General features: G+C 35.7%; 1 protein-coding gene across 1 annotated transcript in view; it reads left to right on the plus strand.

The window, feature by feature from the left end:
* The first annotated feature begins 278 nt into the window (after window positions 1-278).
* Window positions 279-19,546, plus strand: part of bop1 (BOP1 ribosomal biogenesis factor) — a 79,601-nt gene continuing 60,333 nt past the window's right edge. Inside the window, exons 1-3 of the mRNA XM_082186948.1 lie at window positions 279-379; window positions 884-1,135; window positions 13,943-14,095. Coding sequence (XP_082043074.1) covers window positions 302-379; window positions 884-1,135; window positions 13,943-14,095 — 483 coding nt within the window. The 5' untranslated portion in view covers window positions 279-301. The remainder of the gene's footprint in view (window positions 380-883; window positions 1,136-13,942; window positions 14,096-19,546) is intronic.

Here is a 19,546-nt window from a genome sequence, read left to right on the forward strand (position 1 = left end):
AACAAATATACTTCTCTTTCTATTTGTTTTAATGCGCTAAGAATAATTAATTTGACAAATTAAAGGTTTTAAATGTGCACGTGTTCAATGGTGAACTTTAACCTTTTACCTCAGACATGGTTTTAATTAAACGCAATCAAATCAAAAGCATTCTATTTTTAAAAAACGATCAGTTGGAAGAAAATACAAAACCAATGATATTTTAAAACGTTTTATATAAAACGAGTGAGAAATAAAACAAACGCGTCATGGTTTGACCTTTGACGTCACTGATTCAAACCCACATGGTCGCAGTTTCAGCATGCGTCCAACTCACAGCGGCACCATGACTAAATTAAAGAATAAAAAAAGAAATATAGAGGAGAATGAAGACGACCAGGTATGATTTGATGTTATATTGATATAGTGTTGTTTTAAAGCAGTCAGACAGTAGTTATATATAACGCGTTATATGATAACACGCGTGTTTATGTAGCGCGAGGTTAAACTGCAGCGTTGTGACTGAATGAGATGGAGAATAATTATATAAATGACAATAATAATACATTTAATAATGACTACATATAAACACTTAACGGAGTACATTTAACGCTTTCTCTTGTAGTTTGTCTACCCTGTTTATTTGTCTACTCTGTTTACTGCTTATACTTTCTACCCACGGTGTAATATTTTATGTTATATGATATAACAATAGTATATTATTAAAGTTTGGAAGCACATGACTGAATATATATTTCTCATGTCATTGAAAACCTTTTGATCCATGTATGGTTTTCATTACAAAAGTAAAATTAGGTTAATGTGAATATGGTTATGCAGTAATGAGTCTGCATTTGTGATGCTTTCATACTTACACTGAAACTTTTATATGTTTTTTTCTCAGCTGCCCATTTTTGATAAGGATGGTGGGAAAGATGGTCATCTAGATGATGGTGATGATGATCAGGCTGATCTGTCAGACAGTGAAGAGAGCGTCTTCTCCGGGCTTGAAGAATCAGGCAGTGACAGTGATGATGAAGATGATGAGGAAGAGGAGGACGGTGATGAAGAAAAGAGCTCTGATGTCGGGGAAGATAAAGCCGCCAGCGGTGATGGAGACGATCGGCTGTCTGCCAAAGATGTGACCAAACCTCAGGTAATATGAACCAGCATGTTGACATGGAAAATGTGTTTTTTCTGGTGCCCTGCAATTTAAAGTTGCATCTCTGTTGCCTTTTAAGAGCTGAAATCCACCCTAAACTCAAAAAAAATTAAAATATCGTTAATGATAGTGTACAGAACTTTGATGTGCTCTGTGTGATGGTATAAAAGCGTGTTTTGAATCAAGGGTTAATTGAAAGACTCCTTACTGGTCCATAAAAATCACAATGCTTGTTTTGTGGTTCATTTTTAGGCTTGTGCATATAATCACACACAATATCAGACTTGTATGTAGACCATAAACTTGTTGCTTATAATTATTCTTTAGCCCATATCTGCACGCTGATGCCATCAGGAGAGTTATACACAACGTTTTAGGTGCATAAAAGCAAGATATTATGCGTTTTCCTTTTTAAAGTCTATAATCGTCTTCATGCGCAATATTGTGCCGATAGACAATAATATCGTGGATTGACAACAGTCAAGAGATATCAAGAGATATCAAGACAATATTTGTCTCGTTTTCCCATAATTGATTAAATTATTGTTATTATTATCAAATTTCCCACCCAAGTTTCACGTTAACATCACATCATATATTCGGCACATCGCCAACACGCTTATAAAATAAGGATTAGGCTACTCCTCATTGTAAACGTTTTAAAAACAGACTACAAAACTACAGCCCACATCAACATTGAATTGCAATGTGATAAACCTATATTCACAAAAGAGCATCATTCATGTCTTGAACAGTTGTTTGAGCACGCTGAAAACAGCATCGTAGTTCTTCCACATTTCATTTTCTTTGCATATTACATTAACATACAATATTGATGATAGGCCTAGTAATATGTACGACAACACAATAACATTGTTATTATTCTGGTTATTTTATAATAAATATATATAGCTAATAGCAGCCTATAATAGGTCCGCACAATCAGACAACAATGATAAACAAAGCAGCTTAATTTCAAACACCAGCATAACATTTAACACTAAATATTGCACATAAACTACGCCGTTCAGATTACATGTTAAAGTGCGATGAATAAATACTTAATGCCAGCAGACAATGTCCGTAAAGATTTGTGTTTTGAGACTCAGGCCCTGTTTACACCTGGAATTAAGATGCGCTGTGGATCACAAGTAGAAGAGGGAAACACTTTCCCGTTTACTCCTGGTGTTTAATCCGTCTCTTTTGTCCACTTTCAACCACTTCTGCCCTGATTTCTTTGAGGGGAGGGTCTATAGGCATGTAAATATATGGGTTTCTTCAGATCTTTCAATCCAATGGACTAGTGTTGTCAAAAGACCCGGTACTTCGGTACCAAGTCGGTACTAATTTTTTTTAAACGTCACGGTACCAGGTTTTCTCAAACCCGGTACTTGATGCGCGTGCATGCCCGAAGCGCGTGCAGTTGCGTCCTCTTCATAAAAGCGCTGATGGCGATCGGCGGTGCTGCTGCTGATGTGGTGCTGATGTTTTTGCGCGTGCAGATACGTTATTTCAAATGGCGCGCGGCAAGCGCGCTCGCTTTTCCATGTGCGTTCACGGATGTATAGCAACGACAGACGCCACGGGACTGACGGGAGTACAAACGCTTGTGCGAACTGCGCTCTCTATGACGACGAGGAAGTGTGACATAGGCCTATTAATTGATTTCTAGCCCTTGCATTAGCTTTACTACTAGATATATTTATGGAGATGTGAAATAAAAAGCCGTCATTAATATCAGTCCGTCAGAAAAGCAGTTATAGTCTTATTCTTGGCTGGATAACTCTTAGCAGGTTTAAAAAGCCCTTTTAAAGTTAAATATGAATACAGTTTTGGATTAAATAAAAGTATAGTCAAGTCAAATAAAACATATTTTATCTCCTGTATAGTTTGGTGATGCTACAATAAGATACCATTCATTAACATCACTTAATGCGTTATCTAACATAACACATTGAGTGAACAATATATTTTTACAACATTAATTAATGTTTGTGAATTTTATTTAATACAAAACACTTGATTGGTCATGTTTGTTCACTTCATTCATTGTGCATTAAATAATGTTAACAGAAATAATGTTAACTTTTGATTTTAAAAATGTATTTTTAAATTAACCCCTAAAGGAGAATAATTGCGACAGTATATAACTATTGTTTTTTTTTTCTTAGGTTATTTTATCTAATGTTATCTAACAAATGGAATCTTATGTAAAGTGTTTTTAATACTACAGTTTCCATCTTTGTGATATAGCCTACACTTTAATATAATTATGTAAATTTAATCTAAATTAAGCTTTGGTACCGAAATTGGTACCGAGAACCGTGGATTTTCACTGGTATCGGTACCGAATACTGAAATTTTGGTACCGTGACAACACTACAATGGACAAAATAAACGCGCAATTTACATATGAGCGTGACCGGAGATGGGGGAAAAACATACGGAGAGCATCAGCTTTAGTTTCTGCCCTGACAGACGCAAGACCAGCCGAACGCTGTGAGTGTGTGTTAGAAATCAGGAATGATGAGAGAACATTGTGCTTGGTACGTTTTTCATCTTCAAACCAAACTTAGGTCTCGCCGACAAAGTTTAAATCCCGTCTGGCTTGAGCTCTTCCCAAAATGTGTACACATTAGAGAACTCATTCGACGACCTCTGGAAGTGTTCGAAACTGGACAAGCTCAAAGCGTTTTAGACCCTGTTTACACCTGTATTTAGTGTCTTTCCACTAGTGATCCGATCGACCAAAACACACCTTAATACGAGGTGTGAACGGGTCCTCACTCACCGCCACCATCACCTTCTTGTGCAGTTTGCAGATTGCCTGTGTGATATCCTCGGGCTCGTTTGTGTCTGTTTTCACTGTTTTAAAATATTCTAACAGCTCTCAGCTGAAGTTTTTCAGTGCGACAGTTATGTTACAACACATCACATTATTATTTCCATGCCGTCAAACTTGTCACGAGACGTGTTGTCCTAAGAGCGATGTATGACTGATGTAGGCCTTTGGTTTTATTTGATTTCGGTCCATATATATATGTACTATATACTTACATATACTTGTTACCTATTGTTACCTGTTTTAAAGGAATAGTTCCCCCAAAAATGAAAATGATTGGCTGCACTTTATTTTACAGTACTTGCACTTGTGTACTTGCAGTTTACTTACATAAGAAAGTACTGGGTAATATAAAGTAACTACATAGGTTTAGGTGTAAGTTCAGGTTAGTACCCAGATATTACCCAGTTATTGTAATAACTATAAAGTATGTACTAAAATGTACATGGGGAACATGACTAAAATAAAGTGCTACCAGATAATTTTCATTTTTGGGTGAACTATTGCTTTAAATACTTTTATATTTATCATGTTAGTTTATCAGTAAGTTATGGACTTCTAGAAACGCAGTCAGGGATCCAGAGTCTGTCAGATGTACATGTGGATCCCAAAAACGTTCAAGAGTTCAGTGCAGAAAACAGACTGAGAGGGAATATTATGGTGGCTGTAGGCGTTAGTTGCATGATCTGTTTTGATCAGACATGGTGTGGCATGAAAGTCTAAGAACCTCTAGTTTTCTGTGCTTTACTGTGTTTGCAGCTCTTATACAGATGGGATTTCCATTAGTACTGTATTTGTTATTGCCAAATGTATTGCATTCAGCGGACTTTCTGTCATATGGAGTGTCACATTTCCAGACAGTGTTTTGGAATATAGTGCAAAGAATATTTGGACACTTCAGTCAGACAAATGTCTGCATGTCATTGCATTGTGTAACGCGATATCAAAGCAGCTTGCTTAAAAACACACTAATATTTGCATTTATTCATTTAGCAGATGCTTTTATCTAAATATTTTAAAAGCAATTAATTATAAGGAGGCAAGAATATGAGAAGTGCTAAAAATACAACTTTTCAAACATCGTCTAGAACTTTGGTTCTCAATTGTTTTGACGTCGAGTCCTTCTTTGTCCATGACAATATTCTAAGCCCTCAATGTAAACCAAGATATTTCTAGCTGTTATTTTTTGCTTCTGAAAAGCAGCTGTTATTACAGCAAAGTAATTATGACTGATTTAAATTAAAATAGGTATTGAATGTGTTTTAGGGTTCACACTTTTAATGACCAATCAATTTACATATCATTTCCAGTTTTCTGTGATTTAAAGAATACTTTTTTTATGCACAAATAGCTATTACTGTCTTATAAAATATTTTAAAAATATCATATCCATTATGACATTTTCCAAGACTTTTCCAGGTCATGATATCACCTTTAAAATTAATTCATACACTTCAAATCCACTATCCTGGTTTTCCAAGACTGGGGGAACAAATTAAAATACAAAATTATTATTATTTTTAGCTATTTTGGGTTATTTAAAAAATTGTTTTGTCCATTTACTGGACTAAAGGCTAGACAATGAGGGATAATAAAATTATTCAAACATTTTTTTTTTTTAAATAGTTCAAGCAGAGAGTGATTAATTTATTTAATTATTTTATTTATCTATTTTCATTTAAAGCATTAACATCAACAGGATTCAGTCAAGTGCTCACAGAAGGCATTTCTAAAAATGTAATTTATTTTATAAAAATAACTTTTTGGGGATTTGATAAAACATATAGTGTTGTGAAAATTAAGAAAAATGTATTGTGTAGATGTCGGACCTGAGATAAAGAAAAGCGAAGTCAGCTTTGAGGAAAGATCTTGCTGTTTTGAGCTCAGATACTGACACTTGATTTGATGCTTAATTATCTAATGCAATGACATTGAAACATTTTTAATAGTCCAAATATTTTTGGGCTGCTGTATATCTTTCAGTTCCACCTCTGATCCTCACTCTCTAGCGCCCCCTAATGCTGCATCACTGATAGTGTGACTGCCAGCTCTTCTGCATCAGTGGACGTCTGAGAGAAGGAAGTAGATTGTCAAACTGTCATTCTGTGTGCATTGATCTGGAGTCATGGACAGAGAATCATGTGATCTTGGCAGGTGTCTGGCACAGAAGAAAGTCAATATTTATCTATAGCAATGAAAATGCTGCCTCAGTCCGCTGGTGAACTCCGAACTCAACAGCTGTCAATCACGATGACATCACTCCCCTAGAGAACACGAGTTTCATGTTATGCTTTATAAATAACACGTTTTGTGAAATCTGCGTCTCAAAACATTGCTTGTGTGCATCGTCAGTTAAAGGACATGTGTTCTAGATCATGTTTTGTTACGGTTGCGAAGCTCAGAATCTACCAGGAACCTTGTCGACAGTATATTCTGTCTTACATTTAGTTTGGGAGATTGATTACAGCAGTCAGAAGAGAGAGCGTTTTACATTTGCCTTCACTCCCTCAGCCGTTGTATTAGAAGAACACAATGAGTTTTGGTTACACTTTATTTTAAGGTGTCATTGTTACAGTGTAATTATACATTTAAGTACTGAGTCATAATAATTAACTACATGTACTTACTATAGGATTAGAGTTTGGTTGAGGGTTAGTTGCATGTAATTATGCATAATTTACTGTTATTACTATGGTAAGTACATGTAACAAGGACACTGTAAAATAAAGTGCTACCTTAGTTTTTTATGAATAGGTTATTTTGAGTAAATGTTAAAGGTATAGCGGAGGATGTTTTACTTCCTGGTGGGTAGTCTAAACTATTGGTCCTCCTAATTGTCAATCATTCTGGTGAATCAATCAAACTTTTCAAAAAGTGGAGAGGGCGGGTCTTATCTCAAATTTGGAAAGATCCTCCGCTATACCTTTAAGTGGTACTCGTTGTTGTTAGTGTGTTACTGTTGTTGTTTTAAATTCAGTGTTTTTTTTTTTTTTTTTCAGTATCTCGTTTACCATAGTATATGTGTGTCCGCAATTTATCAGCCATCGGCCCTGCCATATCACATACTGACCAATGCAAAACTTGTATCAGATATCAATATCAGTGTTTTTACACAATATATGAATATTATAAACTACTGGTCAAAAGTTTGGAAACATTAATGTTTTTGAAAGTAGTCTCTCAATCTCACCAAGGCTGCTTTTATTTGATCAAAATTACAGTAAAAACAGTAATACTGTGAAATATTATTACAGTTTAAATTAACTGGTTTCTGTTGTAATATATTTTAAAATAGAATTTATTCCTGTGATGCAAAGCTGAATTTTTCGCATCATTACTTCAGTCTTCAGTGTCACATGATTTCTTATCATCAATGTTGAAAACAGTTTTAGCTGCTCTTTCATGATCATGATACACTGCCATTAAAAAGTTTGGGGTACGTAAGATTTCAAAAACACATTAAATTGATAAAGACAGTAAAGACATTTTTGAAATTAATAAATATTTTCAAAAAAAGTTCTATTTATAATAAATTCAGTTCTTTTGACTTTCTATTAATCAAAGAATCCTGGAAAAAAAACACTTTCCTCAAAAGTATTAAGCATCACAACTGTGCTTACCTTAACATTAATAATAAAATAAATGTTACTTGAGCACCAAATCAGCATATTAGAACATATGTATATATGTGTGTATATCAAGTATGTGTAAAATTTTATTTGTTATTTATTTATTGGGCTTTTCCCCTTTATTTTTTATAGAATAATCAATATTTTTATAGAGCAATCAATGTTGATGGGAAAGTGAGAGCCGAACCTAAGCCCACGCGAGCCAACAGCTCTTATACGTCTTGTGCCAAAACTAACTTTCTAAAATGATTTACAAACATTATTCATTGTCGATTGACAAGACTGTTAGTGCAGACCCAGAAAGAGCTAATGCATCTGTAAAGGTGGCCAAGTGTTCATGCTTAGCCATTGCTGGTGATGATGCTGGTCTTATGGTCCATCACTGGTGTATATTAGGCCTCTTCACATGTGAGCAGCATTTCTTTCTGCTCTCATTCGTCAGGATCAGCAGTGTGAGCTTCAGGGCCAAAGCGGATGTGTCTGACATTACCGCGGGACACGATCAAATTCGCAGCTTTGAAATCTCTGTCTGGCGTTGCAGCGGAGGCCGTGGGACGTATTGTTCCTGTCTCAACTTTTTAATCCGCTCCCCCGGCTTGTGTTTTTTTTCCCTGCGCTCTTTTGTTGAGCGTCTTCTGAGAGATGGATCAAGACTCTGACTGATGCACACCAGGCTGAAGTTAACGCGGCTGCCGGAGACGTTATGATTCCTGCGAGATTTCCTGCAGCCGTGTGTCTGATTCACGCTCGCATCGGGACGGGGGAGGGGAAGACCAGAGGGGCTCATCTTACCATCAAACTCGCTCTCTCTCTAACACACGCCCACACACAGCACGCGTTGCAGACACGGCTGGTCCGCTTCCATCGCCGACACACGTGACGGGCCAGACGGGACACTTTAATTGAGTAGCCACGGTCTTAATTAAGTATCAGCGTGAATGTTGATGAGTGGCGTCGGATTGTTCCATCCGTAACTCACTCACTCTATAACTCAACCACAGTTCAGAGGAAGCAAACGCAATAATGAGCGACTCGAGGCCTTCGGAGCGGAACCCGGGACAGTCCGCCAACACACATTAAAAACACGTTATTGTGCAAACGTTGGTGTGCAGCGTTACACACACTGAATGTGTGTGTGCAGGTTCGAAACGGATGCGAGATGCGGTCCAAAAGCCTGTCAGTGTGTTCGTTTCTTTTGTCTGATTCATGCATTCATTGGAATAATATTACTATACATTGCTTAAGCAATATATTTAAATAATTGTAATAATGCACAAATATTGTAGAATCCAGTAAGATATAAATATATGTAGGTTAATATATTGCCGTTGTAAACTATTATATATGTAGCCTATATATATTATAATATGACTTTATTTTTTTATCAAAAATACAGTAAACCAGAAATATTGTGACATATTACAATTTTAAATAATGGTTTTCTATCTGAATATATATTAAAATGTAATTTATTCCTGTGATCAAAGCTGAATTTTCAGCATCATTACTCCAGTCTTCAGTGTCACATGATCCTTCAGAAATCATTGTAATATGATGATTTGAGAAATATTTATGATTCTCAATGTTGACAATGTACAGTTCATATTTTTTGTTGAAACCCTGATACTTTTTCCCCCCAGGATTTTTTATATAGAAATCCTTTGTAACATTATAAACAATTTACTGTCTTTTTTGATCAATTGAATGTGTCCTTCCTAGCTGAATTAAAGCAACTAAAAGTGTATATATAAGATGAAACAAAAGTATTAATTTCTTTTAATATATAATGTAATTTAGTTTGTGTGTGTGTGAGAGTGCGTTCGGTTCTTTGTAACTTTGGAGTCTCGAGCGCTCGTCGTCATGCTTTTGGTCTGCAACATCTTCAGCCCACATGGGTTTTGTGGTTGTTCTGGCGTTTGGCCACGGGCCGCCAGACGTCCTGAAGAGCTTGTTTTTAATCTGAATCCACACCGTGAGCTTTACTCGAACATCATCTGGTCAAATCATCTGTCAAAAGCTGATTTCTCTGCCCCCACATCCTTCTTTTATTACCGGACTCTTGCAGTAAGAAACTAGTGTGTTCATTTCACGTGTGAAGTATCCCTGTGCATGTTTGGCAAGATGTGCCTGGGTGATGTATAGCTAAATAATGTTATATTTTTGATCATATTCAGCTTTATCTCTTCCGGTGATTGTTACGAAAGGGCCTGAAAAGTAGACTCTTTTTAATTGTATGTTTTACTTTCTTTCTTTTTTTTTTACTTATTTCAACTATTGCTAATTAGATTCAGAATTCAGAATCTTGTTAAAGCATATTTTCCAAATAATTTACTAAATGAATAACTAAATGTGCACATGCAAGACTATTTGATAGTTTAATTTATATGCACAAATGTTATATTACCCAGTAAAAAATATATATATGGAAATAAACACTAACGTTGTAAGAGTGTAATGTTTTTGAAAGAAGTCTCTTCTCCAAGGCTACATTTATTTGATCAAAAATACAGTAAAAACAGTAAAATTGTGAAATTGTATTACAATTTAAAAAAACTGTTTTCTATGTAAATATATTGTAAAATGTCGTTTGATTCCTGTGATGAAAAGCTGTATTTTCAGCATCATTACTCCAGTCTTCAGTGTCACATGATCCTTCAGAAATCATTCTAATATGATGATTTGATGCTCAAGAAACATTTATTTTTATTAATTAATGATGAAAACAGTTTTGCTGCTTCATATTTTTGTGGAAACCGTGATACATTTTTATTCAGGATTCTTTGATGAATAGAAAGTTCAAAAGAACAACATTTATTTGAAATGGAAATCATTATATATGTCTTTACTGTAAAATTTCATCAATTTAATGTAGGGATGCATGAGATATATCGGCCACCATATCGGCATTTTGAATTTGCTTGAAATATGATTGGAATCACTTAAAAAAGGAAAATACAGTTAAGTGCAAAATCTGTAGGCTACATAAAACTATAATGAGAACATTATAATGACTAGACTTTTGTTTTTGTTATCAGGCTCTCAAAAATTATAAACGGTTGGATTTAGATTTATCTGAATGTGTGTGTGCAGGTTCGAAACGGATGAGAGATGCGGTCCAAAAGCCTGTCAGTGTGTTCGTTTCTTTTGTCTGATTCATGCATTCATTGGAATAATATTACTATACATTGCTTAAGCAATATATTTTAATAATTGTAATAATGTAAAAAATATTGTAGTATTATCCAGTAAAATGTATATATATTTATGTAGGTTAATATATTGCTTTAACACAGCCGTTGTAAACTAATATATATATATAGAGCCTATATATTATAATATGACTTTATTTTTTTATCAAAAATACAGTAAACCAGAAATATTGTGACATATTACAATTTTATTTAATGGTTTTCTATCTGAATATATATTAAACTGTAATTTATTCCTGTGATCAAAGCTGAATTGTCAGCATCATTACTCCAGTCTTCAGTGTCACATGATCCCTCAGAAATCATTCTAATATGATGATTTGAGAAACATTTATGATTCTCAATGTTGAGAACAGTTCATATTTTTTGAAAAATCAAAAATTATAAACAGTTGGATTTAGATTTATCAGCCAAATGGCCAATATATCGGTTATGGGCTTTCAAATACAAAGAATTATTGGTTATCAGTATTGGACAATTATATATCGGTGCATCCCTAATTTAATGCATCTTTGCTAAAGAAATGTCCTTTTTATATATATATATTTATATACTTTTGAATTGTATATGAAAAAAGAATACATAAACTTTTGAGTGCATGTTTTGAGGGTGTTTTTCGTTACGTGAAGTTACAGGGAAGAATAAGATTGAATCATTTTCATTTATATACATCAATATAACAAATCATAGTCATAAACAGCTCATTTTTACCTGCATATACAGTATTCTTACTAAAACACTGAAATATATTGCAAAATTACTTCCATGATCACTTTCAGGGGGTGCGAGCGAATCGATGAATTGGTTCATGGTTTGAATTGATTCATGAACAAACTTCAGTGGTGTTTGTTAAAATCAGAGAAAACATCTGTTTTAATGCTTTTATACTCAATGCAAGGAAGAATCGACTGGCACAATGAAACTGAAGTCCTCAATGATATTCACAATTTTGAATTGGCAGCAAATTCACTGTGAATTTTCGATATGGCTGCTTATCCTAACAGGTCACGTCCTGATTTGGCCTGTGGTTTAATGACTCAGAACAACCGGTGTCATTCCCCCAACTCTTCCTTTTCCTAAACTCTGTTTCAGCTTGTTTTTAGATCTTCAGGGCTAGCGGAAAAATGGGCCGTCCCCCGGGCTGCACGAGGCATTCAGGAACGCAGGGCTCGAGCGTCTTGATGTGGATTTAACTGGGCTTCAGGGAGGAAGTGTTTCACTTAGCTCTGCAGTCCAAGAGATAGCGGGACGTTAAGGAGCCGTAAATCAGCACAGGTTGCTCACCTGCCCCATCTCGGGCTCGAGGGAGACGCGGCGGCTCAAAGCTGCTCTTCCTCTCGACCCTGTTAGGAGATGTTCAGTCCGTTTGGCCTTCTCGTGACTGATGGGCTGTGGTAAATAACATGCGGCACTGGGAGCTTTCATCCCGATGTCCCGGCGTCTCGGCCAGGATGTGAGGTTCTGGTGACTGCTTTTCAACGGCACACGTGTAAATCACCCACAGGAAGTTTGTGCGCGAACTGGAATAAACTGCATATCTGAAGCATGTAGACTGTCATGCTGCCGTAAAAAACAGGGTCTTTGGGAAATGCTGTACTGAAGTGTGTTTTTCTACAACAGCATGAAAAGTGTTTTAAAAACGTTTTTGCACAATTTTTGCATTTGTTTTTAATTATTAAGCATAATGCGCTGCACATACTAGTTGCATACCATTGCTTTGCCAATAACTAGTGCTTGTTACAGTATGTTACATTAGTTAGTTACATGAGTACTGTATTTTTGGTAACACTTTATTTTACAGTGTCCTTGTTACATGTTCTTACCATAGTAATAACAGTAAATTATGCATAATTACATGCAATTAACCCTCAACCAAACCCTAATCCTTCCATAACCCTATAGTAAGTAATGTAGTTAATTAATATTACTCGGTACTTTAAACATATAAGTACACTGTAACAATGACACCTTATAATTTAAGGTGCCCTTGTTACAGCGTAATTATGCACATAATAAAAACTTGTACTTACTATATAATTTAGGTTAGGGTTTGGTCTGAGTAATGTAGGTTAGGGTTTGGGGTAACACTTTATTTTAAGGTGTCAGTATTACAGTGTATGTATACATTTAAGTTCTGAGTAATAATAATTAACAACATGTACTTACTATAGGGTTAGGATTAGGATGCGGGTTTGGTTGAGGGTTAATTGCATGTAATTATGCATAATTTATAGTTATTACTACAGTAATTACATGCAGCATATGTAACAATGACACTGTCAAATAAAGTGTTACCGGGTTTGGTTTAGGGTTAGTTGCGTGTAATTGTGCATTACTGTTATTACTAGCTTTACTAGCTTAATAGCTTTCCTGTAGCTCCAACAGTAGAGTGACCCAAAAGGTCATGGTTTCGATTCCCAGGGAAAGCAAGAACTGATAACAATGTAAATGTGTACCTTGCAATGTACTAAGTCGCTTTGGATAAAAGCATCTGCCAAATGCAGAAATGTTAATGTAAATTACCATAGTGAATACATGTAAGATGTGTTATAGGGACACTATAAAATAGTGTTACTTTGCAGACCTAGTACTTTTTTTCTTCTTTTTTTTTATAATTACATTTTTGCTTGTTTTTAATGCAAATTTTTCTTGATTCTTGATCAGTAATTTTTAAATGTAAATTAGTGTAATAACATTTTTTTTAATTAAAAAAATCTGACTAAAGTAAAGAGTACAACAAATACTACCATTTAGTGTATACATATATTAATAACAGTAAGATCCAGTTAACAGTTATTGATTAAAGTAATGATTTTGATCTTGATTATTAGATTTTGTCAGATTAAAATTGTCAATAAAATAGTTTTCACATTTTTCACATTACAAATGTGAATTTAGTTAGTATGGGGAAGAAAAAAAAACGTGATTTGGGTGGACAAAATATGGGATTCTCACAAAATCTTCTTTTATATACCGGTACTTTGTTTTTATAGTCAATTTTATAGAAAACATTTATAAATTAAGTATTTTATTTATAGTCCTGTTTATAGAAAACAGTTCGTATTTGAGTGCATAAGCTAAGGTTTCGGTAACAACTAACGTGGTTTAATTTTTTCTACAGAGTTCTGGCCAAAATTCAAAGGAAAAGAAGAGGAAGAAGAAGAAAGCCGCTGGGAAGGAGGGTGGAGAAGAGCGTGTTGTGTCCGATAGAGACAGCGGCCTCAAGGTTTCCTCACAGGTGGACGAGTACGAGCACGACACGTCTGATGAGGAGGTAAGAATCTGTCCGTCATCTGCAGCCCAGGACAAGAATAATCATCAATCATCTGATTTGGTTTGAATGCGATTTTTCCATAGCTTTCTGTGGCCTGCAGACATCTAAAAAAAAAAACACTGCACTGTATTTTATACTAAAAAAACAAAGTTAAAACTTTGGTACTGTGATATTGGCCATTACAGCCATTTAAATTTAAAATGAAACCAATATCCTGAATGTTTTTTTACACTGTTTGCAAGAGATCTTGTATCCATTTTTATGGATGTACATTAGTAATAATATAATTTTTGTGGGAACTATGGTTACCATGGAAACACTTTTTTTATATTGAAATTGTGAATTTAAACTTTTTTTGTAATTCTTGGCATGGAAATAAACAAAGTTTTCGATTTTTAAATATTTAAATATATTGTAAAGTAGGGATGCACAATATATCGGCCACCATATCGGTATCGGCCGATATATGTTCATTTTGAATGTTTTCGTTATCGGCATGATAAGAAAATTTGGCCGATATATTAAAGCCGATAAGGTATTATGTCCTTCAGCCGAGACGCTTCAGATGCGCACTGTTCGCCATGATGTTTTTGAATTGCTTGAAATATGATTGGAATCACTTTAAAAAGGAAAATACATTTAAAGCAACACTATGTAAAAAAAATGTACCTTAAAATAATGTTTCCAAAATCGTTTCAGTGGTTTATCAAGTCATAACAGGGTGAAAGGCACTTCTGCCTCCGCTTTGCGGTCCTTTATCTGCTATAACCACACTATGTAAGATTGCCAGATCGGGTCGCGTTTATGTAGTTCTAATGATGCATAAGAAAACTACAAATTTGACTTGCTTTACGGCAAGCGTTACAATAGTCATTATTTTGTTTTTCTTCGTTTCTGATGTCGCAATACATCATACTTTCATAAAATCATGCATCATACTCTACCTTGTCTGTGGACATCGTTCATTCTAAAGCCGGAGCTGGATAAACAGTGAGTGTGCGTGCGACAGTAGGCTGCGGTGGGCTAAATGATTTACGTCAGCGGTAATGGACAATTCCGCTTCCAACCTGTAGGGGGACCGCAGAGGAAAACTTCCATAGTGTTGCTTTAAAGGCAACATGTGCAGCACAAGGCCGTCATATAGACTACATAATATTATAATGAGAACGAACGTCATTATAATTGAGTGTTTGGGACATGGCTTTGAGACTTTTGTTTTTGGAATCAGGTTCTTAAATTATATACAAATTTGGATTTAGATTTATCGGCCAATATATCGGTTATCGGCTTTTCATAAAGAATTATCGGTATCGGGCAACATTTTCAAAACTGTGCATTCATATTTTTAAAGGTGAAATATTTAAGATTCTGCACCATTGAAGCACGAGATGCTCTTTGGATCCTCTCACATCGTACTGAAGAACATGATCATCGGGTTTTTAGATGTTTCAATGCAACTTTTCACTCAAATTGTTATGCAACTTATTACATCAACAAAGATGTTGTATTCAAATAGAAAAGAATGCAAAACTGATGCATTTTCACTAGTGGTCTCAGACTGTTGGACTCCGATCCCCTCTCAGGTGACGGAAAATCCATGGAAGAGTGTTTGCGCTCAACTCTTATTTCCATTAATAAATTGCATTTTCCAGTTCAGCGAGTCTGGATATCACCAGTGTGTCCAGGTGTTGTTGGTGCACCTGCATCTGTTGCGATGTGTCCTTTGCATGCTGTCCTCCTATCATTTGTTTCCAGATGGCCATTTGACTTTCAACTCTTTTGACTTTTATTTGGATGCATAACAAATGTATAATTTGACTACTTAAGGGGATTTTTGAGTCTTTGTGAGCACACTGTGTGAAATACCATCATCTTTACAGAAACCGAATGGCGGGAAAATGTCCAGTTTTGCCTTTCTTGTGTCATCACATTAGATTTAGTTTTATTCAGATATTATAGTCTAGCAAATGACAGCTGATGGCAAAGTTATAGTGTAAACTTTAGTCTAAAGTTGAAGCAGCAATAATGGAAATCTATTGCTTGATGATGATACTGAATGACAAGTAGGATAAAGATGATTTCAGGAAGAAAAATCTCATTCTCAATTTAAACATAGCGGCGGCTCTTTGTGCAACGTTTGCACAGGCATGATTACTTCATTGTTCCGTGGAGGGGAATATGGTTAGTTGTGTAATATTTCATGTAAAGGAAAAAGATTTTTGTCCTGTTCCTTGGGCTGGAAGTGTCTGAACCGCAGTATTTGATACGTTCCCTTACGCCTGTAAGACGTTACCGCATTTCTGTAATGTCTCTGTTGGCTTTTTCTAAGGGAGACCGTGAAGCATCTCTGCAGTAAGGAGCTCTGTAACGTCTCATATTTACATCTAGGACCATTAAAGAATTCCTTTTCAGCTCTTTAATTTACATGCATCATTGAAAACCGTTGAACCTTGGCACGATGCGGTCTGGATAATTTGCCAGGCTGTACAACCTAAACACAGCAGCCATCCAAAACTGTTCTTGGCAATCTGCTTCCGACCAGGAATGTTTTGCAGAAGTGTTATTGTTCTTGGGTAGATACCCGATTTGACTTTTTAATGCCCCCCTTCGTAGTCGTTCAGAACGCATCAGAAACGATGAGTGCTGTCATTATCTAGTTTGTAAAAGTACTTAAATGTTTTACATTTCCGCTGTCTGTGGAGGCTTCCTCTAGTTCTTTTAGTTTAATGACAACATTAAATCAAAGTTGAGCTTATTTACTTTCTTCGTACATGTCTTTTTGCGTTATAGTGGAGCATTTATCAGTTATTGTAAAGAACTAGAAAGTTTTATGCTTTCATGTTTTCACATTTTGACAAAAGCGTCTTTTGAATGAAGTCAGTATTTTGTCATGCATTTATTTTTGTCCATTTTTACCCTTTAGCTGTTTTATAGTTTTATTCAACAAAAAGGACTTTTATTTTGCAATAATCTGCAATCTTTACAAAAGTGGTCAAACCCCTAACATACCAAATTATTACCAAATAATTAAAAGTTCTTAAAATTCAAAAGCATTAGTAAATATAAAATTCTCATAATTTCTTCAACAGTATGTTTTTTTTTTTTTTTTTTTGCATGTTCAGCAAACATTTTCATCAGTAAATTTATCACCAGCTATGTTTCCACATTTAATTTTGGGATATCAAAAAAAGAAAGAAAAAAAGGTGGATAGAAATGCCAAGATGCACTTAAAAAAACGTTGTTTGCTCAATTGAGGCAAAAAAAAAAAAAAAACTGATACCGACATAAGCCTATGTGCGTATACCTTGATGGAAGCACATTTACCGCATAAATTGCATTCTCAAACATCAGGATGTGGGGAAAAAAAGAGCCACAGTGGCTCGTCTATTTGCACCAAACTTGATATTTTGCACCTGTTTCACAGGAAATTACGATTTTGTTCTCTTGAGCACTTGGGATGGAAACTGTGCTTTATTTGAAAATGTTTTACGCGATTTTCCAATTTTCTGCTTAAGTTAAATTCACAAATTTGTATGGAAGCATAAGCTACTGTTGTGCTGAATGTCATCTTAAAGCTGCTTTGAAATTATAATCATTGTGAAAATTGCTATACAAAAAAACTTGCCGCATCATGATGTGTCAATCATTTTTAATTTTGATGCGTCGTACCTGATGCCATTGGACTATTAGCACACTAAAACACAACACGCTGTCCGTATGGTGAAATCCTCTCTGTAAAGTTGACTTTTAAATGTAGTTCTAGAACTTCATCCTCTTTAAGTCACTGCAGCCAAAAACATCAAAGCTAAATCGAGATGAACATACTAGTCAACATCCATGATCAATACAAATAGTCACTAGTTTCTAGTTAGAAACTAGTTTCTAGTGATCCTGAAGACATTGATTAGCTTGCTCAGGTGTGTTTGATCAGGGTTGGAGCTAAACTGTGCAGGACAGTGGCCCTCCAGGACTGAGTTTGAGAAACCCTGCACTAGATAAAGTAGACATGATTTCCCACTGCACTGCTCTGCATCAGATATTAATGCATTGCTAGCACAGTTTCTTGTTATCTTAAACACGGTGGCTTCTCTATCCTACTCATTTTCTCATTTTGTGCTCAGTTCGGTAGACTCACATGGAGATGAGAAGGTGTGAATCTCATTAGCTTGTCAGTCTTGTCTTTTACCCCTCAGGCATCCCTCTTTGAAGGAGTTTGTGGGCCTGATCTCAGCGGTGTTGTCATGCATCTCTGCGTGCGCCTCACATATCGGCGGTGGTCCCGCGGCCATTTGGCGTACGCTAAATTAGCCCCCCCCTTGTCTGGGGACGGCAGATTGGGTTGCCTCTCCGTCCCTTCGCTGCTCTCAACACAAGTTGTCTACAAATAAAACTCCAGACTTCTAAATCCCCTGTTTTTCATCCTCATGTCCCCCCTTTGTAATAAAGGGCTATTTCCTGTTAGCCGAGTGGAGAGGGAATACGCGAGAGTGCAGCGTCTGTCCGAGACCGAGCCGGCAGGAAGGGGCTTTTCCCCCGCAATGGCTTTTCCATGTGCTCTTTGAGATGAATGAAGACACATTGTGGAATTAAGGGGAAAAGGGGCTCTGGCTCCCGGCCGCAGCTTCAGCTTCCTGCCGGCCAACAGCTACCGCTCTCAAAGACTGAGACCTGCACAGTAGCCTAGAAAGATGTGTGTGTGTGTTTTAAGTTTGCAACTGGCAGTAAAGTGAGTAATTTGATGGGAGATTTGTGATTTAAATCCAGATTGACCTGTATAGTGACGTCATTCAACCTGATGTTCTTTTCATTTTTCTGATCATGGATGAACCGGATTGGTTCGTTAGTTTGGTTATCGACACATGGCTGTTTTGGGTTCAGCATTAGGTTTTAAACTTTAAATTGAACACTCAAACAGTTTAATTAAATCTGTTTTAATTTGTTGAGTCTGACTAATAGGTTGACTAATGTGTTTATCTAGATGTTGGTCTAGCTTTACTATTTTAGCAGGAGTGATTTGAAAGAGATGAACTACTTGAACTACATCTAAAAGTGGTGAACAACAGTGGGTGTCTGTATTGATACAAATCCCACATGAAGTTGAGTTTTAAATATCTATCCATCCATGTCTGTGATATAAACTACAATTTATGCAGTGACTCATCCATCCATCTCCATACAAAATGACATCCATCTATATGTCTGTCTGTCAAAAGAATATTTGTGAATATCTGTTTGTGAAAAGAATTTTAATTGTACGTTACATTCAAATTGAAAATGCAATTCTGCATCCACTTTGTAATAAAAAAAAAAATTAAATGTAAAAGTCATTCTCAAGTCAACTGAATGTGGTACAACCCTGCTTTTAATATTAGCATATTAATTAAATATTTGTAATAATCATAGTGCTAAATTTGCCTTTTCAGAAAGTCAGTTTGCACCGTGCGCACACGT

This window comes from Leuciscus leuciscus, assembly GCF_965113295.1.
Source record: "Leuciscus leuciscus genome assembly, chromosome: 12".
Taxonomy (NCBI): Eukaryota; Metazoa; Chordata; class Actinopteri; order Cypriniformes; family Leuciscidae; genus Leuciscus; species Leuciscus leuciscus.